Source organism: Zeugodacus cucurbitae, chromosome 3, assembly GCF_028554725.1.
Source record: "Zeugodacus cucurbitae isolate PBARC_wt_2022May chromosome 3, idZeuCucr1.2, whole genome shotgun sequence".
NCBI classification, from domain to species: Eukaryota; Metazoa; Arthropoda; class Insecta; order Diptera; family Tephritidae; genus Zeugodacus; species Zeugodacus cucurbitae.
In genome coordinates, this window is record NC_071668.1 from 43,581,700 (window position 1) to 43,606,365 (window position 24,666).

The 24,666-nt window shown below is 35.5% G+C and overlaps 2 protein-coding genes across 5 annotated transcripts; one reads left to right on the top strand and one right to left on the bottom strand.

The window, feature by feature from the left end:
* Positions 1-356: 356 nt before the first annotated feature.
* Rbm26_0 (zinc finger protein swm) lies at positions 357-5,285 on the bottom strand. Of its 4 annotated transcripts, none has more exons than XM_011196489.3 (6): positions 5,129-5,285; positions 4,609-4,814; positions 4,186-4,549; positions 1,645-4,125; positions 1,386-1,514; positions 357-1,013 (listed from the first exon to the last, which is right to left on the bottom strand). In XM_011196489.3, the coding sequence occupies exons 2-6, from the start codon at positions 4,665-4,667 to the stop codon at positions 774-776; spliced, it is 3,273 nt and encodes a 1,090-aa protein (XP_011194791.2). In that variant the 5' UTR covers positions 4,668-4,814; positions 5,129-5,285; the 3' UTR covers positions 357-773. The 4 variants fall into 4 exon arrangements, with proteins under 4 accessions (XP_011194791.2, XP_054082852.1, XP_028901430.2 ...); XM_054226877.1 differs by having other exon boundaries at positions 5,188-5,273; XM_029045597.2 differs by having other exon boundaries at positions 4,609-4,811; positions 5,129-5,235.
* Positions 5,286-10,218: 4,933 nt separating this feature from the next.
* LOC105220085 (cytoplasmic tRNA 2-thiolation protein 2) lies at positions 10,219-11,667 on the top strand. The gene has a single exon (XM_011196488.3). The coding sequence runs from the start codon at positions 10,347-10,349 to the stop codon at positions 11,607-11,609; it is 1,263 nt and encodes a 420-aa protein (XP_011194790.1). The 5' UTR covers positions 10,219-10,346; the 3' UTR covers positions 11,610-11,667.
* The last annotated feature ends 12,999 nt before the right edge of the window (positions 11,668-24,666 follow it).

Consider the following 24,666-nt stretch of genomic DNA (forward strand, 5'->3'; position numbering starts at 1 on the left):
AACTAATAGCGAATGGTACACCATATTTATTTATAGATATTTATATTAAAAGGGTTTTGTAACCTTTTCTTTAATTTCTTTTAATATTTTAGTTTCAGAAGTTTTTTAATTCAACATAAGAATCTTAACTTATCTAATCGCATAAGAAATAGTAAATTACAAGAAATCTAGTAACAATACAAAGATTAATTGGTACAATTGATGTATATATGCGAATCTCACTTAAAAAAATACACAAATATTATAGATCTTTTTATTCTATCATTACCGCATACTCGAGTCTGTAAACATGTATGTATATATAAGATTTTGACTCTTTGCATTAACTTTAATAAATATTACAGAATTTCTAGTAATATAGTAGTTAAATCTAAAAGCAACATTAGTATTTATAAACTTTTTTATACATATACCCTTTGTTACTTTTGTTTTAGATTTGTTTCGTTCATATTATTAATGAATGCTCAAGTTTATGTACATGCATCACAGCGAAATGATCAGCATTTAAAATTTGCCAAATACAGAGAACCTGTAAATGATTAATGAAGAAAAAATATAGCACTAATGGCACTTCAGTGTATTCCAAAATATTTCTTCACTACACCAGGATGCATGCTACATTTCAAATATTTCAATATTTACCATAATTCATGCAAACAAGTTATCTGCTAAATTTTCTATTTACTGGTATGTGTACGAGACACATGCCAATTATTTTAACCAAAGTAAACACTAAAGCAACATCGTACTATGGACTTCGAACTGTTTCACGATCAGCGTCGCCATGATCTATCCTCAGATTCCTCATCCTCCTCTTCGTCCTCAAGCCGCAATTCCGGCAACGTTTCGCCTCCGACTTCTGAATCATTACTTTGTTTATCATTACCAATTTGACTTGCGGCTGATTTGGTTGGGTCTTGACTATTCGACTTTCCATCTGGCTTGCGCCCTTTATCAGTTATCAAAGCTCCCGTTGTTACCGATGTTGTTGATATGACCGGAGCCCAGCTTATCTAAATAATGAAAATATGTATGCTTATTAATCTAATAGTAGTGGCTTGAAATGAAAATTATCGTATATTATCAGAATAAAGAAATAGAAATTGTTTTGATAAAAAATATTATTTTGAAATATACAATATATTAAATGTCGTCGCTTTGTTTGAGTTTATATTGCATATATCGGTATTAATGCAAGATATGCAAATAAAATTAGAGAAAATATTTCTAAGAGTAGGAATTAGTGATATCGGTGTGTACTTTTACACACTACACTTACACTTACTTCTACACTAACTGAAGCATACATATACTGACAACAATACTTGGAAAAGCAAATATAAGCTTTGAAATTTATTATATGATATGATTTTATATGATTTTACCTGCAGTCGTTTATCTTTGAAAACTTTTCCACGCAATACAGCTTGTTCCGCATTTATCCGAGTAGCGTAAGACAATATGAGTTGAGGTATTTCTTTATCCACGTCGTGTTTTGTAATTTCTCCAAAATGCTAAAGAAAATATCCATTTGTTCATTTAATGCAAAAATATAAAATTTAAGTTATACAGTTGATAAGTCCAAGTATATAACAATACTCAAATATTTTACCTTAAGTGAAAATCTAAAATGTTTTAACATACCTTAAAGTGGCCTAACACAAAATCAGCTTCTTCACCAGTAAACCCAGTAACCACTATTGTTTTTGGTCTGCGGTCAACGCGTGTGGATCCCTCAGGAAATGTTGGTCGAGATCGAGGATTTGTTCTTCCAGAGGAGAAGTGGGCAACTTTGCCGCCTATTGGTTGGGGGTGAGATGGTACGACGCCAACGGCGGCAGTGCCAGAAACGACCCCAAGACTGCGCTGCAGTTCTTCAAGGCGTTTTTGTATGGCTGTAGTATCATTTCCCTCTTGTTGTTGAGCTATCAATTCCAATTCTATGTCAAGCAATTCTTTCTTCTGTTGCTCCTTAGTTTTCTTTGGTGGTGGTGGATGCTGGTTTTGAATTTGAGCTTGAATTTGTTCTTGTTCTGTGGCAATTTCTTTACGTAATTTATCAATTGTTTCTTGCAAGACTTTTATAGTTTCAAGCGTCTTAGTACGTTGCGGATCATTTGGTTCGCAACGTTCCACTATCTCCAAAGCCGATTTCATTTGTTTTAAATAACTCTGTAACAGTTCTTGTTTCCGTTTTCGTAGTCCATTGGCGAGTTGTACAACAGCTTTAGCTTGCTCTTCTTGTTTCTTACGTATTATGGCATTTGACGGACCTGTGTTGTGACCACGTGTTACATTATTCTTTAATCGCAAAGATGTGGGCGGTACATGAGCGGCAGCTATAGGTATATTAACGTTTGTAGGATTTGATGAATCACATGTAGGTGAAGCATTGATGCATCCAGCCGAAGTAATGCTCTGATTTGCAACATTTTCATTCGCTGTTTTTGCTGAATCAGCTGTCGGAGTCGGAACAGCTGGGACGTTATTTAAATGATATTGACTATTTTTTCGTGTATTACCCATAGTCATAGGTGATATATCATTGATTAATGCATTTGTGTCTTGATTGTGCCAAAAGACTTTTATAAAACGATTATTAAGGACAGCTTCCGTACTACGGTAAGCAACATTTGCTTCTGCATGCGTTGAAAATGTCACAATAGCAGCTTCGGGATCACCATCATATGATATTTGTATATTTACAATTTTACCAAATTTTGCAAAGTGATTATTAAGGTGCGCTATTGTATTCAAACCGCGGGGTATTTTACGTAATTCCAGAGAGCAGTTACTTTGGATACTTGGTAATCGAGGTCCAAGACGACTATTAAGTGGCAGCTTACGTTTCACGGGTCCTTCGGCGATCGCGACCGAGTCTTCCAAATCAAAGCGGCGTTTGCCTTGTGGCATTTGACTTATATCTCCTCCTGATCCGGGATTACCTGCATCAACTACTGGGATTGGAATTAATTCTCGTTGAAGGGGAGCTGAAACGGCGGATGCATTGAAAGGGAAAGAAATCATCGGTGTAGCCACTCTAAACCCGGAGTTGGCGTTGGTATTGCCAGTATAGTCTGTGGCGATAGGACCAGGGTTGTTTTGTTTATCTGCAACAGTACCAATCGGAGGAAAACTTACAGCTGCTGCAACTCCAGTAACAGGCATTATTCCCCCTCCCCTCGCTACACCAGTGAACGGATTTATACCTGGAGCATTAACAGAACCACCAACTCCCGAACCACTTGTCAATAGTGCGTTGGAGGAGACCATTGACCCAGAAGATCTCATCCATAAATCTGGAGAGTCTGGATTATATTCCGGAAGTGACATTCCAATTAACCCAGTATTATTTATATCTTCAAACACAACTGGATTAATTCCGTGATCCCAAGGACATGTTTCTCCTCTGACACAGTAACCTTTTTCATCAAAATCACGGCAACGCTGCCGCTTTTCTGACTCATGCTGTCCATGTGTATGATGACTATGACGATCAGGTGACCCACGAACTGTTCGTGATGCATTTGGTGATCCTTTATTTCTGCCTCCACGATCCAGAGATGGTGAACGACTTCGCGAGTTGGAACGATTCAGACGGTTTTTACGTCCACCACCCTCTCCACCGTTTCCCACAAAACGCGGCGACCTTTCGTCTGAACCTGCCGTATTGCCACTATTACCAATTCTTCTACGTTCGGTACCACTACCACCACCTCCTCGTCTCCGCTCATGAGATCCCACATGCCGTAAGTCTGTTGTCGGTGGAGATTTATTCCGAAATTGACGCTGCATTTTTTCACGTTCATTTATTCGACGATCACGAGAACGACTTCGGCGCGAATGTCTTTCATTAGATCGTGATCGTGAACGTGATCTCGAACGAGATCGAAGGGAAGCACGACGACGACGGCTCTCTCGCGGTTGGTTCTCTTTGTCAGCATTAGTTCTTAGAGGAGGACTAGCACTGCGGACATGACTGTTTGATCCAGCATAAGAATGTTGTACAGTATTAGACGTCGGCGTTTCACTCTTAATTGTTGCAGGATAATGAACAATGTGGCCCGTTGTATCCGATTTTAAATAATCGGATGTACTACTGCTGAGCAATTCTTTTGTTTTATTCTAAAAAGAAAAGGATTTTAAAAGTGTACTAAACTATAATAAATCACATTTCGCGCATACGTCATCTATTGGTGGTGTTTGGACTTTCTCGGCACAAACGGTATTCGGCAGGTTATCAATTTTCAATGAAGATTCTGTAGTGTTTGTTTCTTCTTGAGTTACCTCTTCAGTATCAATAACATCGGAAACAATTTCATCCCCCACAAAACGCTCTTCGCTTAACTTTGGTGTGGGTAGTAAGACATCAGTAAAATAATCCTCAGTGTTAATGGCACTGAATAGCCTCTCTACAAAAGGTCTTGTTTCTTCACCAAGAAAAACGTCAAGTTGTTCTATCATCAATTTTTTTAATTCTTTTTCTGGTTTATCTTTCTTTAGCAAAGCCAAAACATAGCGCGCAAGGGCAGAAGAATCCGCATCACATCTATAACAAAAAACACAACAATAAATATACAGACTTCAGTAATAAGTACTTATACTTACAAAGGCTCCAACACCACAACAAGCCAGCTTTTCAGGGCTTCTTGATTTTTTATAATCATTTTTACAATTTTAAGTTTATGATCTTTTCATAAATTAATATCCGTTCTGCTTTCTTTACTTGATAACACGGCGTAAATTAGGGTTTTTTTCCACTTCTTTTAATAATCGAGTTTATATTCTCTTCAAGATGCCCACACAGCTTACTTCTGAAAAAAAGTTTCTTAATTTTAGCACAGATAACCAGAAATAAAACTTGTACAGTAAAATGTTAATTCTTTGCGGGATAGCAGCTTTATACACATAGGAGACTACTCGTCATATTTATTGAGATCTCGATACTAGCGTGAACAAATCAACGAGTGAAAATTTTCTGGATTTTACTACTCGCTACTACGTTACCATATGCGATAATATAGAAAAATCCTTTAACAGAACACAATTTACAAAAATTATTTGTTTACTGATTCCACAGTTTTTGCTACTATCCTATATATTCCTTAGAAAGTATTTTTACACATACTTGTAATTTAATTTAAGAGCTTTTTCTATCAAATCTAGGCAGCCTCGTTGGACACTTACAATGCGAACGAATTTAACAACGATTAGTGCAGAATCGATACATGCATTGATAACATTTATTCGACTTTTTTCGTTGAAATCCTAAACACATTGTTACACACACACATTCTAAATGTTAAAGTTTAACATGTATCCAATTCTTACGCAGCCGTTACTCGGGAAAGAACTTGCTTTCAAGTTGATCACACGAACTATTTGTCAAAATTGACATAAATTGAAACCAATAACATAGGCTGCACGCAACTTGATATTCAATTATTATTACAGAGATGCCGTCGTCATGGAAAATGCTTCCATTTATCGCCAAAAAGGATTCATAAGTCTTTATTTTTAAATCATTCTGTGGATACGTCGAAAGATTCATGTTCCATAAAATGCATTGTTTGTGTACAATTTCATAAAACGGAATAATTCACTTATTTCAACTTTATTCGTTAATTTAATTAATTTTATAATTATAATACTTGTAATTTGAAAATTGCGAGAACTCTGCACTCAGCTGATCATATCTTGATCATCAACTTGAAACAATTCTTGCTCGCAAAAATTGAAAGATAGATGGCTTTCAAGTTCGGAAAGTGAGAGTGTGGTAGGAAAAGAGTGTGAGTGTGTGGCAACTTGAAAGCATTTTATTGAACGTGTCCGGGTTAATAAATGGGCAAGGATCTATTATTTTGTGGCCTAATAATTTCCATACACGATACACATGTGTGCTCGATCGGTATGTGTTCAAATGATATTTACTCGTGGATGGGCATGCGCCATGTTCAATTCAATTTTCAATTTTTTACGGTCGGTATACAAACAGGTAGTCGCGTATGGGGCTGTGCCCGCACAATTGGTGATTTCGAGAAGAAAAAACGACAAAATGAAGTAAAATTTAAAATTAAAAAAATGAGTTTGTTCAAATAATGTATTGTCTAAATATCGACAAAAAAAGAAAAAAAAAAGATCAGAAAAGATTAAAAAAAAGAATCCTGGTCGAACACAAGTGTTACCAACATAAGTGAATATCCTCGATATGATTTATAAAAATTTATTTTGTAAAATAAAAGAAGAGGAATTTTCGCAAAAAGAGGGTTTTTTCGAAATTTCTCATATATGGCATCTACAATGTGGCAGCGCTTGTTCTCCGCATAATTGTAAACATATAAATCTTATAGTATGTTTACATATGTAAATAATCACGTTCAATAATCTAACCGTTTACATATAGCCTAATGAGATTATCAATTGTCAAATGTGTTGCATTTGTTGTTGTATTACACATATTTATCTCGCTGTCGGCCATTTTTGTGTTCATTTTCATTTGACATTTCTCCTCTTCTTCGCAAAATTATCGAAAAAACTAGGAATAACACCGAAAATCTAGTTGTATACAATGATTTAATTTTATAATCTCGGATTATCAAGAGACAAATTATCGAGTTAAGCTCGTAAATGAAGATAATCTCGTTATATGTAAACATAGTATTAGAGTGAAAAGTGATTTTTAAAATAAGTAACTTTTGCTTTAAAAACTCGAAAGAAATGTAAAGTGTGAATTTTATTGAATGTTAGTAATGTAATTTAAAATATTTGAAGTGAAAAAAGTGCGTAAAATGTGTGAAGGTGTGTGAAATTGCTTGTTGAAATTTTTTAGTTTTTGATCTTTAACTCTCTCATGTCCGAATTGAAATGGTCAGAGCTAACATTTTTTAGGACAGATATATTAGTCTTAAGTCAAATATGAAGTAATAAAAATTTCAAAGACCTATCCCTGCAAGACAGGCGAATTCTCCGGTGAAATGCCAGGGAGCGGTACCCGCAGTTTCAATGAAAGTTTCTATGCCATTGTTAAGGGCGAATTGACAAAAGTACCCGAAACTACTGTGTACGTGTGATCGTTCATCCCTTTCTTGCACATTACATTCATCATTTAGCAATGTATATATATCTCTTGCACAATTCTGTGAATGATCTTGGTACTAATACGGATGAAAGACCCAAAACTGCGAACTAAAACTCCACGTGCACTTTCAGTACTGCGACCCACAAAAGCCCAGAAACTATACCCGCTATTTTCGGTTAGTTCTACCAAAATCCCAAATGAGAATTTAATAACAAAATCATTAATTATATAACATATTTGTTGAAAATATCATGCTATTTAGGTGTTTATTATTATATTTACTTTATACATATATTATCGTACTACACTATATACATATGTATAAAGAATTGAATAGTTGAACAATTTTTGCTATCGGACAAAGGCTGGAAAAAGAATGGCAAATGTCAGATACCCCGTGCGGGCTGGAAGTGTAAACTGCGCACATTATGTGAGGACTCTTTTGGTTTCTTTAGGAGTTTTTATAAGATCTGTTCTTTCATTAAATTTAGATTAATCCAATTTCTGGGAGGAGGGTTTCTATAAAATATAAAGTAAAATTTTCATTTTTACAACATAAAAGTTGGTAATAATTACCTTATGTTTCAGGAATTCTAAATATAGCATGGGCTACTTCCTAGTCATAACATCCATGCTCTTCCTTTAGTATTTCCATTGAACTAATTTCGGTGAATCCATGTCCTTGTAAAGCAATACAAGGAACGTTATGATTCCTCAATACAAGGTGAAAATTAATCAAAAAAGTCCTCCTAATTAAACATACAAGAAGTTTTTAAATTTTTATGATCACAAACATTCACTTAAATTTACCCTCTGGTTTCTTTGTTTCAGTTGCTGGTATGGCCAACTGAGGTGCCGGTAAGTGCATAAATACTGCATCTGCTTTGCCCTCTAGCTCATTGGCAAAGCCCATTTGACACACGTCACGATGATAAACGGTTTTAAAATCATCTAAACCATGTCGTTCCAATTCTTCACGTGATTGTGTTTACCAAAAGGTTTAATTGCACGTAAAAAAGTGACATTAAACCTAATATCTGGTGTGTAAATGATTTGTGTTCGATGTAGCAGCGTTTGCTTCCATAGTTCTGGATTTGCTTGCAGCACATATTCCATCGCTTCGAAAGTTCTACGCTGCTACCATAAGTGACACCAATAAGTTTGCGTACCTTTAACGCGCTACATGATGTTTGAAATATCTGTATGGAAAATTAATTAGAATAGACAAGATTATATTCAACAATTATATACAATTGCATACGTAAATTCTATGGTTTCGCCATTGATGTTGACCATTGTTGGCGTAGCTTCTATTGCGTGCTTCGAATTGATAGTGCAATGAAGTATTACTGTATCACCCTCTTCAATTCCATATTTTGGCCTTAGAAAACTTTTATTGTACGTTTTACTTATTTAAAAATGCGTGCTTCAATAATTTATACTTTAATTAGGCTGCAGATCACTGAATTCAATAAAACACGCAAAATAAAACTTCACAAGCAGCCATGATATAGCTCAAAACAAAACTTGTTCAAACACGAGAACTTTGGTTGTTTCTTTCTATCATTTAGGGTGCTGTATGAGAGAAGAGTTGAGTTAAATGTTTATGCACATTTTACCTTTGTTGTGTATGTGTGTATGTAGTGGTGTTATTAAAATTTCTTTGAATGTGTTGGAGTTTCAGTACCCATGACTTGCTGGGATGTATCCAGGTTCATTAGTTACAGGATGTTGCTTATAGGCACAAATTAAATTATTATAAACTAAACACTTTTCTCATGAAATTTTTTTAAATAACTCTCTTATCTTTACTTTGTTTTAAAATAAAACAATTATTTTTGTGTTTTTGAACACTTTTTGTATAACCACTTTTGTATGTTTTTTCGCGAAACGATTTTTGTCAATTTCTCTCTGCGAAGAACTCTTACTGAATGAACACGTTCACAGCTCATATCAAAAGAAGTCTACATAAGTCTACATAATTGAAAAAACCGTTGGTCAAAAATATTTAAATAACGAGAAATAGAAGCCGGTAAGTACAATGTTGCCTATAGGCAATGGTATAACAAATGGCAAAAAAATGGTATAACTCTACTGCATATGATTAAGGGCCCATTTTAGCGTTTAGCATTTAAAATTAATATGGGCGGATAGAGGAGGATTTCCAGATTTCGAATATATATAATTATAATAATCCCCGGTGTTGGCTCGACCAGGGTTATTTTTTTGAAGCGCGGTCGAAGGCCGCCTATGCAGAAAGTAGTTCTACGTGGAAGAACTTGTTATTCCACCTCTTTGATAATCCCCGGTGTTGGCTCGACCAGGGTTATTTCTTTTAAAGCGCGGCCGAAGGCCGCCTCTGCAGAAAGTAGTTCTACGCGGAAGACCTAGTCATTTCCACCTCTTTGATAAACCCCGTTGTTGGGGGGTGTTTACTTAATAACTATTATAGGGTATTTGTTTTCTTCATTTTGGGGATTGTATTCATTTTGATTATTTTTATTCGATTGCATGTGGCAACACTTATGTTCTGTCATCTTGCAACCCTTTTGTTATTGTAGAAATAAACAGAATTGCGCAAAAAGTTAAATGTTTATTTACAGCAAATTTTGATATAATTTGTTAAAAATAAATATGTAAAAACAAATTAGTGAAGTGTAAATATATTTAAAGTGCAAAATATATGTGAAAAATTCAATATACAGTGAGAAATAACGTGTTGAAAGTTGTTAATTCTAAATCTTTAATTGCAAATATCTCAGAAACTATAAGTTTGCGGCGTCAATAATTATATATATTCGTAATCTGGAGATCCTCCTCTATCCGCCCATATTCTTTTTAACCCCGAAATCGTGGGACGGTATACTAAAGTTCTCCCTTAATTTGATTCAAATATATCAAATCCATATATTCGTTTGGAAGTATGTCGACAACAGATAAACGTATTTATTGAAACCTAATACGACTAGTTTCTTTTATAGTCGTATTCTCTAAGGTTATTTATTAAGTACCAACATACGAACGTAGCGTTTAGAAACAATGCAGTCTGATAATTCAAATACATTAAAAAGTATCTACCTCTTGCTTTATGCAACCGAATAACAGTGCCGAGCTTAAAAAAATATTATGATACATAGAATGGCAACACTTTCTAAATAATGTTATCGAAATTTCAATGGAAAAAACGATATAAACGAGGCAATTTTTCCATAGCGCGGTCAAGTCTTTGGTATAAATAGTTGATTAGTTACCTTGGTAAATTTGAGACATGTGCACCATAGGGGATGATGATGTCCTTGATGATAGCATGAACAGCCACATGACTAAACAAGAACATATATCAATTTCCTCGCAAAAGGGTATTTGCCGTAAATGCGGCCAGGACGGAGAACTTTATAAGCTACACTTTCGCGAAGCGGAATGTAAGGACTGTTTTCTTCTTTATGTTAACCATAAATTCCGAGCAACTGTTGGATCTTCGAAAGCTCTTCCACGAAATGCGAATATACTTTTAGTGTTTGATGGTAGTGCAGAGGCAATAGTACTACTGGATATGTTACAAAAGGCGCAATCAGAATCGAATTTCAAGAGGCTACATTGCGACTTCAAAGTTTTATTTATTGACGATTACGAATTCTGCAATAACGCTTGTCATATAAATGATTATAACTTGTATATACAGCAAGTGAAAGATTTTTTATTAAGTTACGACGGTATAAAAAGTTATGTTATTAATTCGAAATCCGATATAAATCAAGTGCCATTTGATATTAAAAAGATTAATATATATTTAAATAGAGAAACCGAAAAAGAAGCGCAATTTGCAAAGGACATAAATAGAATTCGAACAGCATCAAGCCGGAATGAATTTCTAAAAATTTATCGCAGGAATTTGGTAGCGTCGATGGCTAAACACTTAAGTTGTGTATATGCTTTTATACCTACAATAAATATAGGAATAGCAACCGATCTGCTTTCAGCTATTGCACTTGGACAGGGAAATAACGTTGCTCATGACGTTGCATTCAAAGATGATCGACTGCTTAATGGAATCAGAATTATGCGACCACTTAAGGATCTAAGTGAATTAGAAGTCTTACTTTATATGCGTGCACTAAATATAAAATGTTTGAAAAACTTTGATAACCTGAAGTCTACTAGTTCTTCCAACAGTTTACAGGGAATAACTGAGTCATTTATCCGAAATCTACAAGAAAATTACACCTCAACAGTTTCAACAATAATTCGCACTGGAAGTAAAATTACAGCAAATAATTTCAAATCTGCGGGAGATGAATCTGAAAAAATATGTTGTATATGTAATTCATCCATAACCAACGATTCTAAAACTCTTTCTGCTGTTAGATATTCCCGCTATGTCTCCGAAAGACCGATAAGTTTGAATGAATTAGACGACAGCTTCACAAAATATTTAAACTTAACCAATAATCAAGAAGAAAATTTATGTAACAGTTGTGAAAATATACGACGGGACAGCGATATTCATTTAATAAAACAATATTTATTATAAATTATAGATGTGCATCGACTCAAAAAATATAAAAACTAATAAAACTAAAAAAAATTAATTATTGGTCATCTTGAATGTATTTATGTGGCGTTAATCAATATAGCTTATGAAGTGAAATTCCCCAAAACGGATTGTCCTCTTATACTACGTTCGGACCGACATTGAAAACCTCTTGAAACACAATTTGTGGATTGTGGAACCAAAGTCGTTCTGACCGACATTTTGTGGTTTCGATGCGTTTTCATTGACAATTCACAAATTTATTTGTTTGTTTACATTTGAGCATTTTTATACTCCCGCAACATGTTGCTAAGAAAGTATCAAAGTTTTGTTCTCATCTTGTTTGTAAGTCATAAAGCTAAACGATATAGGGTTATAAATATCAAAATGATCAGGATGACGAGACGAGTTAAAATCCGTCTGTCCGTACAAGCGTTTACTTGAGTAAAACTTCTGATACATTAATGAAACTTCAGGAATTACAAAATCTTTCATATAATGATTTTTGTTTTCTAGTGGACTTTGTGCCCGATACATGAGTCGAGTTGCATCTAATTTTAAAGCGCTTTTTCGCAAAAAATTCTGAATTTATTCTGCCCTGTACTCTAGTTATCAAATTGTCAGTCAGAGATGACCAGCATAATTGGGTGACATTTTTTTTGTTCTTCAATCATGTAAAAAATGGAACACATTCAAAAAGGTAATGCAGCATGTGTATAATGTTGAAATATAAAAAGTCACCATTCGAGAAAAGAAAAGAAAAGAAAACGCGCTTAATAACATTAAACAAATAAATTGCGAGAGTATACAATATTCGGTCACACGCGAACTTAGCCCTTCCTTTCTTATTTTTATTTCTGTTTCTCCATTATTTTGACAAAGTAGTGGAATTTGTTTACAATATCAATTTAGAGCTGACAAAATATGTCTTCCAATAATATCGACTAAACTAGAGCAGACATCAATTATAATGAGTGGAATGTAAGTTTTCAAGAAGTTTTCAGCGAAAACTGTGATTTCGTTTGACAGATTCTGCATAGATGAAAACACGGCACGATTTTAGTTTCTGGGGCGCCAAGATTTGAGTTCACTTTTAGGTAAATTAGCCCAAAATAAACACTTTTTATTAAATTAAAAAATGGATATCTCGCTCCGTTTACGAGATATCGAGCGTTGAAGTTTATGTTAACGTCAGCCGATGCGCGCACTTACATATGCATTGATGCAGGGGTTATGTGATTGATTGACAAGTTTTTTCGCGTACAACTACATTCTGCACTGGCACCCTTCGGCCGCGCTTAAAAAAAATAACCCTGGTCGAGCCAATACCGGGAGTTATCAAGAGAGGGAAATGGAAAGTTTTTTCGCGTACAACTACTTTCTGCACTGGCGGCCTTCGGCCGCGCTTCAAAAAAATAACCCTGGTCGAGTCAACACCGGGAGTTATCAAAGAGAGGGAAATGGAAAGTTTTTTCGCGTACAACTACTTTCTGCACAGGCGGCCTTCAGCCACGCTTCAAAAAAATAACCCTGGTCGAGCCAACACCGAGAGTTATCATATGTAAGTGCGCGCATCGGCTGCTGTTAACATAAACTTCAACGCTCGATAACTTGTAAACGGACCGAGATATCAATTTTTTTTATTTAATAAAAAGTGTTTATTTTGGACTAATTTACCTAAAAGTGAACTCAAATCTTGGCGCCCCAGAAGCTAAAATCTCCCGAAAATACAAGTTTTCGAACGAAAACCCATTTTTCAATGAAAACATGTTTTCAATGTTGGTCCGAACGTAGTATTAACCGGACAAACTTCATGGACAAAACATTTTTATACTTTCGCAACATGTTGCAAAGGAGTATAATAGTTTTGTTCACATAACGGTTGTTTGTAACCCCTAAAACCAAAATAGTTAGATATACAGTTATATATATCTCAGTGATCAGAACGAATAGTAAATTTCATTTCAAAACCGGAAACATACAAAGTGCCATTACTATTAACACCAAAAATGGGAAAATTCAGGTCATTATTTCCTCTAGCCACCATATGAGGTATATTCAGATTTTAAAACTTACGGTGGACTTTATACCGTATATATTGGTTAATATATGAAATATTTTAACTAAATTAAGTGAGCGTAGAGTCTTGGAAATAGTATACCTTAATTTTTAAATATTTGCGATCGGTCCAGGAATTACACCAGCCCCATATACTATATACAGTAGTTTTCCGAAATAACGAACACATTAATTGTCAGGCCTGTTCGTTATATCGAATTTTTCTTTAATTCGAGTACTCACGTAGAGGTACAGTGGTTATAATGGACTCCACGGGACCATGTCAAATTGTCCATTATAACCGAGTGTCCATATAATCAGAATATAAAATTTTTAACTCAAAAAGTAAATGTGTTTTTTTTTATTAAAGCAATAAAGTTTATGAATAAAAATACAAAATTAAGAAAATAATAAGTTAAGTTTAATTAAGTCTTTTGAAAAAAGTCGGTGATTTTCTTTTGGGTGAATGCCAAATTGGCAAATTGATTGCATCTGAATTATTCTCTTTTTGTTGAAAATATAGCTTCAGTTTCTTAGAATAATTCATAGCGTCTTCTATTTTTATTATAGATTCGAGCTGTGCTAAATCTTCATCACCGAAGTCTTCTTCAAGCAGCTCATGCAGAAAGTCTTGAATTAAGTCATTGTCTGAGTGTTCTTCTGTGGCTATAATATTCTCGTCAATCCATGAATATTCATCAAATTGCTTAAAACCACTACGTTATTAATTTCGATAATTTTGCTTATAGGTTCATCGTCCTCCGGGTCGAAATCTAATCCATCAGGAATGTCTTTACCAGACCAACATGTCGAAAACAGTTTCTTATGGTTTCCTTAGAGACACTTTCCCATGCAACACTTAACATATTGGCAGCATCTAATCAGCATGTCGCCACTCTTATTTTTTTCTCTTGTCGTTGACTTTCCAATCATTTTTAATTTTTTCCCGAATAATCCATATGTTCGAAACAGTCTGTTTAGGTTTTTGTTCAAGCAAATGCCAGCTTGGGGAGTTCCTCCTTCAATTTCGCATATTATTGTATATTTTTCATGCAAAGTAAATGCTTTTTTCCGACATTTTTCTTAAAATTAACAACTCTCAATGAAAAGCCAACGAACGTCACTTTCAGCCCACCGCAGAAGTTGTTTGCCTTCTTTGACTTATTTCCAAAAAAAAAATGAACATTTTCTGATGCAGAGACTGATTGTGTCTCTTGATCGAATTCGGGGAAGTACAAAATTTTGCTTATTGCCAACTGATTGCTAACTTTGTTTTGAAATTTGATTTTGAAAGCTTCGGTTATAATGGACAAAATCCGATTTTATTGTCTATTATAACCGAAGTCCGTTATAACCGAGTCTATTTTAACCGAGTTTTTTACATATGTTTGAACTGGGACTTGACAAAGAGGTACATAATAACAGAGTTTCCATCTTAAGTGAGTCCATTATAAGTGGATTACACTGTATTCGTTATTTCGGAAAACTACTGTATAATGATTTTTGTTTTCTCGTAGTCCGAATATGTGGGTCAAATTGTGTGTTCTATAAATAAAATTAAATAAATAAATTGCGCGACTATTAAATGTTCGGTTAGACTCGAACATAGCCCTTTCTTACTTGTCATTAACATTTTCATACAAGACAATTCCTATTATCGGACGCTTCAATGACAGGACCCGGACACTGAACTTGACAATGTTGAACAAAAATTTATTAATCGTGTACAATTTGCGGTTCCCGTTAATTATTAAATCTTACTAATAAGTACGATTATCAGATGGAATTGGTTATTCTCATTTTAATATGAAATTATGTACATATACAGTGGTTCACAGCTTATTTCGTGTGTCCATTTATTATACAGAGAATGTATACAATTTACATATACTGTCGCAACAAAGTTGCTAAAAGGAGTATTATAGTTTTGTTCACATAACGGTTGGTTGTAAGTCCTAAAACTAAACGATATCTTCTTTTTCTTATTGACTGGTGTAGACACCGCTTACGCGGTTATACTCGAGTCCACAACAGCGCGCCATGTATCCCTCCTTCTGGCAGTTTGGCGCCAATTGGTTATACCAAGCGAAGCCATGTCCCTCTCCACCTGGTCCTTCTGCACGCTTCTGCACCGTAAATTAGGACGGGAATGATGACAGACTTGTAGAGTTTGGTTTTTGTTCGTCGAGAGAGGACTTTACTTTTCCATTGCCTACTTAGTCCATAGTAGCACCTGTTGGCAAGAGTGATTCTGCGTTGGATTTCCAGGCTGACATTGTTATTGCTGTTAATGCTGGTTCCCAGGTAGACGAAATTATCTACAACTTCAAAGTTATGACTGGCAGCAGTGACATGGAAGCCATGACGCGAATGCGCTGACTGTTTGTTTGACGACAGGAGATATTTCGTCTTGTCCTCGTTCACCACCAGACCCATACGCTTGGCTTCCTTATCCAGTCTGAAAAAAGCAGAACTAATGGCGCGGGTGTTGTTTCTAATGATATCGATATCATCGGCGTACGCCAGTAGTTGCACACTCTTATAGAAGATTGTACCTTCTCTATTTAGCTCTACAGCTCGTATTATTTTCTCCAGCATCAGGTTAAAGAAATCCAACGAGAGTGAGTCAACTTGTCTGAAACCTCGCCTGGTATTGAACGGCTCGGAGAGGTCCTTCCTGATCCTGACGGAGCTTTTGGTGTTGCTCAACGACAGCTTACACAGCCGTATTAGTTTTGCGGGGATACCAAATTTAGGCATCGCGGCATAAAGGCAGCTCCTTTTCGTGCTGTCGAAAGCAGCTTTAAAGTCGACAAAGAGGTGGTGTGTGTCGATCCTATTTTCACGGGTCTTCTCCAAAATTTGGCGCATGGTGAATATCTGGTCTGTTGTTGATTTTCCAGGCCTAAAGCCACACTGATAAGGTCCAATCAGTTTGTTGACGGTGGGCTTTAGTCTTTCACACAGTACGCTCGACAGAACCTTACGCGATGTTGAGGAGGCTTATCCCACGGTAATTGGCACAAATTGTGGGGTCTCCCTTTTTGTGTATTGGCCAGAGTACACTGAGATTCCAATCGTCAGGCATGCTTTCTTCCGACCATATTCTGCAAAGAAGCTGATGCATGCACCTTATCAGCTCTTCGCCGCCGTATTTGAATAGCTCGGCCGGTAATCCATCGGCTCCCGCCGCCTTATTGTTCTTCAAGCGGGCAATTGCTATTCGAATTTCTTCACGGTCGAGTAATGGAACATCTGCTCCATCGTCGTCGATTGGCGAATCGGGTTCGCCATCTCCTGGTGTCGTACTTTCACTTCCATTCAGCTGGCTGGAGAAGTGTTCCTTCCACAAACTCAGTATACTCTGGTCATCAATAACTAGATCACCTCTGGTAGTCCTACAGGAGTGTGCTGCGGTCTTGAAACCTTCAGTTAGTCGTCGGATCTTTTCGTAAAATTTTCGGTCATTACCCCTGTCGGCCAGCTTGTCAAGCTCTTCATACTCACGCATTTCGGCCTCTTTCTTTTTTTGTCTGCAAATGCGTCTCGCTTCCTTCTACTGTTCTCGGTATCTTTCCCATCCCGCTTGTGTTGCGGTCGATCGCAAAATTGCGAGGTAGGCAGTCTGTTTTCTCTCCACTGCGAGACGACAATCCTCATCATACCAGCTGTTTTTTGACTTTTCCGAAAACCAATGGTTTCGGTTGCAGCTGTACGTAAGGAGTTTGATATGACATCCCACAGTTCCCTTATATGGAGATACTGATGAGAGCTCTCAGAGAGCAGGAGTGCAAGTCGAGTAGAAAATCGTTCGGCTGTCGGTTGTGATTGCAGCTTCTCGATGTCGAACCTTCCTTGTGCTTTTTGACGTGTGCGCTTTTCTACACAGAGGCGGGTGCGTATCTTAGCTGCTACAAGATAGTGGTCCGAGTCGATGTTGGGACCACGAAGCGTACGCACATCAAAAACACTGGAGACATGTCGTCCATCTATCACAACATGATCGATCTGGTTGCGAGTGATTCGATCCGGGGACAGCCAAGTAGCTTGATGGATTTTCTTATGCTGGAATCTAGTACTACAGACGACCATATTTCGGGCCCCGGCGAAGTCGATCAGCCCAGGCCGTTTGGCGATGTTTCGTCAAGGAGGCTGAATTTTCCGACTGTTGTGCCAAAGACACCTTCTTTACCCACCCTAGCGTTGAAATCGCCATGTACGATGTTGACATCGTGGCGGGGGCAGCGATAATAGATACGTTCTAGGCGCTCATAGAAGGTATCTTTGATCACTTCGTCCTTCTCTTCCGTCGGGGCGTGGGCCCAAATCAGCGATATGTTGAAGAACCTCGCTTTGATGCGGATTGTGGCTAGACGTTCATCCACCGGAGTGAATGCCAGGACTTGACGACGGAGTCTCTCTTTATATGGCCGCTGTGGTAGATGTCACAAGGACCCACGTTCTTCCGTCCTTGTGCAGCCCATCGCATTTCTTGGATTGCTAGATATAGGGTTATATATATCAAAAAGATCAGGGTGGCGATTAAAGGTCAAATCCGGATGTCTGTCTGTCCATCCGTGTTCGGTGTCACCCGTAATTCGACGGTATGAATTGCAAGCAAATCGAATTTCGCATACCACTACAAAAGTAGCCTATGACATTATACAACATTGTCAACATTGTCGATTTGAAAAATATTTGTCAACTCCGCGATTGGACGTCAGTATGTATGCGAGCTGTTTGTATGTTTCTGTGCAAAGTTGTCAGGGGTAAGGTCAGTAAATTTGCTTATTTTCAACGTTTTCTTGCAACGCGACAACAACACAATGTGGCGTCATTCCGCATTCTCGGAATATGAATTCAAACTAATTCTTCAATTTTCAAGCGTATGTGTATTTATGAGTGTGTGCGTGAATATGATTTGCGTTCATAGGCATAAACGTTTTGCTGATTTTTTGGCAGATGAGCAAATATTTTCATGAAACATTATAATTATTATAATACAATAAAGAAAATGTGCAATTGAAATGACTATATGAACGCAGATCTGCGAAAAATTAAAAAAAAAAAATAATTAAAAGGTTGCAGCATTACGGAATTCGAACGTAAATGCTCGGGACAGCATTTCGTTAACTCCTTCGCGCTTAACACCTACGCCATGTTGAAAGTGGCAATTCCCAGTTCCCTGATGCTGTGGTGTATTTTTTTCTTTCGAAATGGCGAGCTTTCGATGTTCGCTTATAATTTCGCATTCAAAAAGTTGGGAGTAGGTTTTACTTGGTATTTTGTTTTTGTTGTAAATAATATGCCTAAGAAAAAATACTTTTGAAAGTTTTTCTTTCCACTTTGAATTATGTCGTTATTTGTGAAAAATATAAATCAAAAAATATAAATCTGTAAAAAAGCAATATGAAAAATAGAATTAACTTTACACAAATATCGTTCCAACACAAAATATGTCGTTCTTTCTGAAAAGAAAACCAAATTCATCTTTTCACAATATGTGTTGGAACACAAAATATGTCGTTATTTCGTAAAAAAATTATAACTAATTCTGGCACAACTGAGAAGTGTCGTTATTGTGGTTAAAAAATAATGCGACATAACAAGCTTAATAATGGCACATTCTTATTTCAAGGTTTATTTTCCTACGCATCGGAATGAAATTTTTATACAATATGGACGATGAAATTGCACACATTTCTGCATCCTCAACTCAAAAATCGTGTTTTTTGAGTTATGACACTATTCATGCAAATGAGCTATATATACAAAAAATATTACATAAGTATGTATGTACATACATATTAGAGCTCTTGGTATTTGACTAATTGACTAACCGAATTAACCGGATAGGGCATTATTCGAATAATAATATTCGGTTTGCAGTAGCCGGATAGTCGTAATTTGTCTACTATTCGATCAACCGCTCATTTCCGACAATTCGGTTAACCGTTCGTTGTCGATTAATCGAATAGTGAAAGTTCATTAAATTTCTATTTTAATTGACAAATGTAGAACTCACGAAAATGTGCACAATTGACATTTTCAGAAATAAAAATAAACAAAAACCAAAGGCTGCTTGGATTTCAAACAATTGTCATTTATTCAAATAGTCGCAGCAGATCAACTATTCGAATAACCCCTGCAAGACAGGTACCGGCGGATTCTTCGGTGAAATGCCAGGGAACGGTATTAGCAGTTTCAATGAAAGTTTCTATGCCTCTCTTAAGGACAAATTGACAAAAGTACCCGAAACTATTGTGACACCAATTAGGTTGCGTACCTTTAACGGGCCGTATGAGGTTTGAAATATCTGTGTGGAAAATTAATTAGAATTTAAGGCAAGATAATATTATTATATTCAACAATTATTTACGTATTCAATGGTTTCGCCCTTGATGTTGACCATTGTTGGCGTAGCTTCTATAGTGCTTCGAATTGACAGTGCGATGAAGTATTACTGTATCACCCTCTTCAATTCCATATTTTGGCTTTAGAAAACTTTTATTTTACGTTTTACTTATTTAAAAATGAGTGCTTCAATAATTTACACTTTAATTAGGCTGCAGATCACTGATTTAAATAAAACACGCAAAATAATACTTCACAAGCAGCCATGACTCAAAACAAAACTTGTTCAAACACGAGAACTTTGGTTGTTTCTTTCTATCATTCAGGGCGCTGTACGAGAGAAGAGTTGAAGTAAATGTTTATGCACATTTTGCCCTTTGTTGCATATATGTGTATGTAGTTTTGTTATTGAAATTTCTTTGAATGTGTTGGAGTTTCAGTACCCATGACTTGCTGGGACCGTAGTAGAACGACTATTCGAATTATCGTTACATTGCGATCGGTTATAGATTCATAGGTTAATATTAATATTCATACGAATGGTTACAAACCGGTTATTCGAATAATCGATTTTCAGGCTATTCGAATAATTTTAAGAGCCCTAGTACATATGTATGTACAGACCACATGTGTTGGAAAACAGTTTTTTGTCTTCAATATCTCTTTATTTATTGGATCTCCTTTGTTTGAAGCCTAACAATAAGTATTAAAATCTTAAATATACTATTTACAACTAAAAACGCTCAAGAATGTGTTTGAGCTGTTTTGGTAGAATGTTGTTCTCTAGTAGGCTGGTGGATTTCTTCTTTTTAAACGTGTTTGATTGCAGGAATGTACCAAGGCATTAGCCAATGGGTTTGGATGTTCATGAAGTTTGGAAATATATTCCTTTCTGCTGTCCTCTATCTCGTTCTTTACCATAGGAATATCAAGATCTCTATGGATGTTTTCGTTACGCATGTACCATGAACCCGTGATTGTTACCCACCCCTGTTGAATACCGCACATCTATATTCATATATTCACACACAATATATTCATATTTTCTAATCGTTAACAAAACTTTTTATTTCTAATATTTTTCAGGCATGATAAACAAGACAACAACAAATCCCATCGGACATTTAGATTAGCAGTTGCACAACTTCTTTCCTTTTTATGATGTACATATGGGATAGGATTGTATGGAATTGACATTCATTAGTTTCGTTGGATCCTTACAGGATAGTTATAAGGAAATCGTTCGCGTTTAGTATTAATTTATTCATTTGCTAATTCATAATTTAGATGTAAAATATTATTAAATTATACAAATGATTGTTCGAATACTAATAACATTCGTAATAGTAATGGAATTTTATTTGAATTGTATAACAACAACTACAAAAAATAAAAATGTAATACTTAATACTAAATTTATATATGAAATATGTAAAAAGTAAAAATTTAATAATTAATACTAACTTTATTTTTAAAATATGTAAATTTTGTCAATGTATAAATATAAATGTATAAAAATTCAATGCAAAAACGTATGTAAAAAGTTCACTTTGTACTGAAATGCTAATATTTAAAAATTAATCTATAATGATTATTATAAATTTAAAATATTATACAATACTAATTTATAAATGTAAATATATCATACAATTATAATAAATAAATAAAAATAAAAAATTTCAATTTTTCATTTTTATACGGAAAAATAGGTGACCTATAGAATGGAGACCAATGAACCAAATTTAAGTAACGAAACGGTGACCCAACAAATGACTAATACCTGTGATTAAAGGGTTACCCTGAAAATGATAAATCGAACAGTCTCCACTGATTGATGGCTGATTAAAAAAAACTACTACAGGGGGCTCTGCTAACCACAGAGTGACATATGCCTTTCCAAAACAAAGAAAAATTAGAGCAGAAAGACATATGCAGCATTGGCACCAAAATCAATGAGAGAGAGCGAGCAGGATAATCACACCGACATGCCGTAAAAGAGGAGAAATGGTAACTTTTTTCCTGCTGCTAGAACAAAAGAGACCAAAATAATAATACAAGCTTTCTTTACCGGTGACCAATATTCCATAAGATAAGTAACTCTACCCGTCTTGCAGGGAATCTTTTGTTTGACTTTTTGGTGCACAAATTATTAAGTATGTGGCAACAGTGATAGTAACATTGCTTTGAAAGCGTTCAAAGCTTTTATTTGGACATACAAGCCTTCAAATTACGCAAAGTCAACAAAAGCAAATAAAATCGTCTAACATTGGGTCTGGACCTTTATTTACTATGTATGTCAATGTATTGGTCCTTTTCTCCATTTCAATTGGGATACATCAACTTTTTCAACAATTATTACTCTATATTTTCTGGCCCTTTAGAAATTTCTTGTTTGGCAATACTTTCTAGTAAATTGATTTCAAATTCTTCACCCTTCTCTAAAATCTCTTTCAAACCTTTCTCCAGAAGTTCATCGTCGTATTCATCAACCTCTTAGGGAAGAATTGTCCCAGTCCATCTATAGACTGCTGTATGTCTTCATCCTACACCCCTCTGCGTACTTTACTCTTCTTAATATTTGTATGGACTTAATGCGCAGCTTTCACAAACAAAAAAATTTGACGGTACAATGGAAAATATTTTCAACTGCATTTTATTCTTCACTATCTTTTCGTAAAACTGTGCATTCATTTCGTGCCGGAATGAATGAAATGATTATAATTTATGTATTTAATAGTATGTTTACATATAACGAGATTATCTCCATTTACGAGCTTAACTCGATAATCTGTAATTAAGAAACGAGATTTCCCATACAAAATTCCTGTCTGGATAATCCGAGATTATAAAACTATCTCGTTTTAGATTTCGTTAGATTTTCGGTGTTATTCCTAAGTTTGTCGATAATTTTGCGAAGAAGAGGAGAAATGTCAAATGAAAATGTAAACAACAAGTAAGGAAAGACTAAGTTCGGGTGCAACCGAACATTTTATACTCTCGCAATTTATTGAAGAAATTTAACCAATACATATATGCGGAATAAAGCTCACCGTATTTTTGAAAAACCTATAATTAGGTAAATAGGTGCTAGGAGAAGATACTTTTGAAAAACCTACAATGAGGTATATGGAAATGTTATGACCCGATTTTAATAATTTTTGGAACAGAGACACACTATTAGAAGAAAACAATTTCCTCTGAATTAAATTGAGATATCTGAGAGATTTACCCATATTTTCGGTTAAAGGCGCTGAGTTCAACATGTTCGATATCTGGGGCCTTGAAAAGTTATGGTCCGTTTTCGACAATTTTTTCACAAGTGAAGCCAGAGATGATATGCACTAATTATGTAAAGTTTTATTCCGTTATCTTCATTGGTTCCTTATGTTTACATTATAAAGTGAAGGAATAAGATGGATTTCAAAATTGAGTTACATGGGAAGTTGTCGTGGTTGTGAACCGATTTCATCTATTTTCCACACGTGTCATCAGGGTGTCAAGAAAATATTATATACAGAATTTCATTCGAATCGGTCGAGTAGTTCCTGAGATATGGTTTTTGACCCATAAGTGGGCGATGCCACGCCCATTTTCCATTTTGTAAAAAAATCTGAGTACAGCTCTCTTCTGCTATTTCTTCTGCAAAATTTAGTGTTTCTGATGTTTTTCGTTAGTTAGTTAACCCACTTTTAGTAATTTTCAACCTAACCTTTGTATGGGAGGTGGGCGTGGTTATTATCCGATTTCAACTATCTTCATGCTGTGTGGTGGGGTATGTAAGAGAACCGACTGCAGAAAGTTTGGTTTATATAGCTTTATTAGTTTGCGAGTTAAATACAAATAACCGATTTGTGGGCGGGGCCACGCCCACTTCCCCAAAAAAATTACATTCAAATATGCCTCCTCCTAGTGAGATCCTTTATTCCAAATTTTACTTTTATATCTTCATTTATGGTTGGTTTTCGCCATTTTGTGGGCGTGGCAATGGTCCGATTCCGCCCATTTTGATCTTCTTATGGTGCCAAGGAATATTTGTGCCAAGTTTCGTCAAGATATCTTAATTTTTACTCAAGTTACTGCTTGCACAGACGGACAGACGGACAGACATCCGGATTTCAAATCTACTCGTCACCCTGATCACTTTGGTATATATGACTCTATATCTAGCTCTTTTAGTTTTAGGTGTTACAAACAACCGTTAGGTGAACAAAACTATAATACTCTCGTAGCAACTTTTGTTGCGAGAGTATAAAAATAGCCGACAGCGAGAGAAATATGTGTAATACAACAACAAATGTAACACATTTTACAATTGATATCCCATTTGGCTGTATGTAAACGGTTAGATTATTGAATGAGCTTAGAACGCGATCTTTTTTATATATAAACATACTATAAGGTATAATCCCCTTTTTTATTCCTGATATCTGTCAACATAGTTATTGTGCATATAAACAAAATGCGTATTTATAGCAAATATAATATTAAAAGCATTGATATAAAATAAATATGTAGAAACAATGTAATGAAGTGTTTCATCTTAAAATGCTAATATCTCGAAAACTCTAAGCGGTAATAATTATATACATATATTCGTAATCCGGAGATCCTCCTCTTTCCAACCATACCCATTTCATTTTTTAAT

What these genes read in the sequence shown, in the direction of transcription:
- Rbm26_0 (XM_011196489.3), bottom strand. Translation starts at nt 4,667, where the DNA reads ATGATTATAAAAAATCAAGAAGCCCTGAAAAGCTGGCTTGTTGTGGTG. An exon ending in GTTGTGGTGTTGGAGCCTTT is followed by an intron (nt 4,550 to 4,608) that starts GTAAGTATAAGT and finishes TTTTTGTTATAG; the next exon opens with ATGTGATGCGGATTCTTCTG. An exon ending in TTGTGTTAGGCCACTTTAAG is followed by an intron (nt 1,515 to 1,644) that starts GTATGTTAAAAC and finishes TATTTTCTTTAG; the next exon opens with CATTTTGGAGAAATTACAAA.
- LOC105220085 (XM_011196488.3), top strand. Translation starts at nt 10,347, where the DNA reads ATGTGCACCATAGGGGATGATGATGTCCTTGATGATAGCATGAACAGC.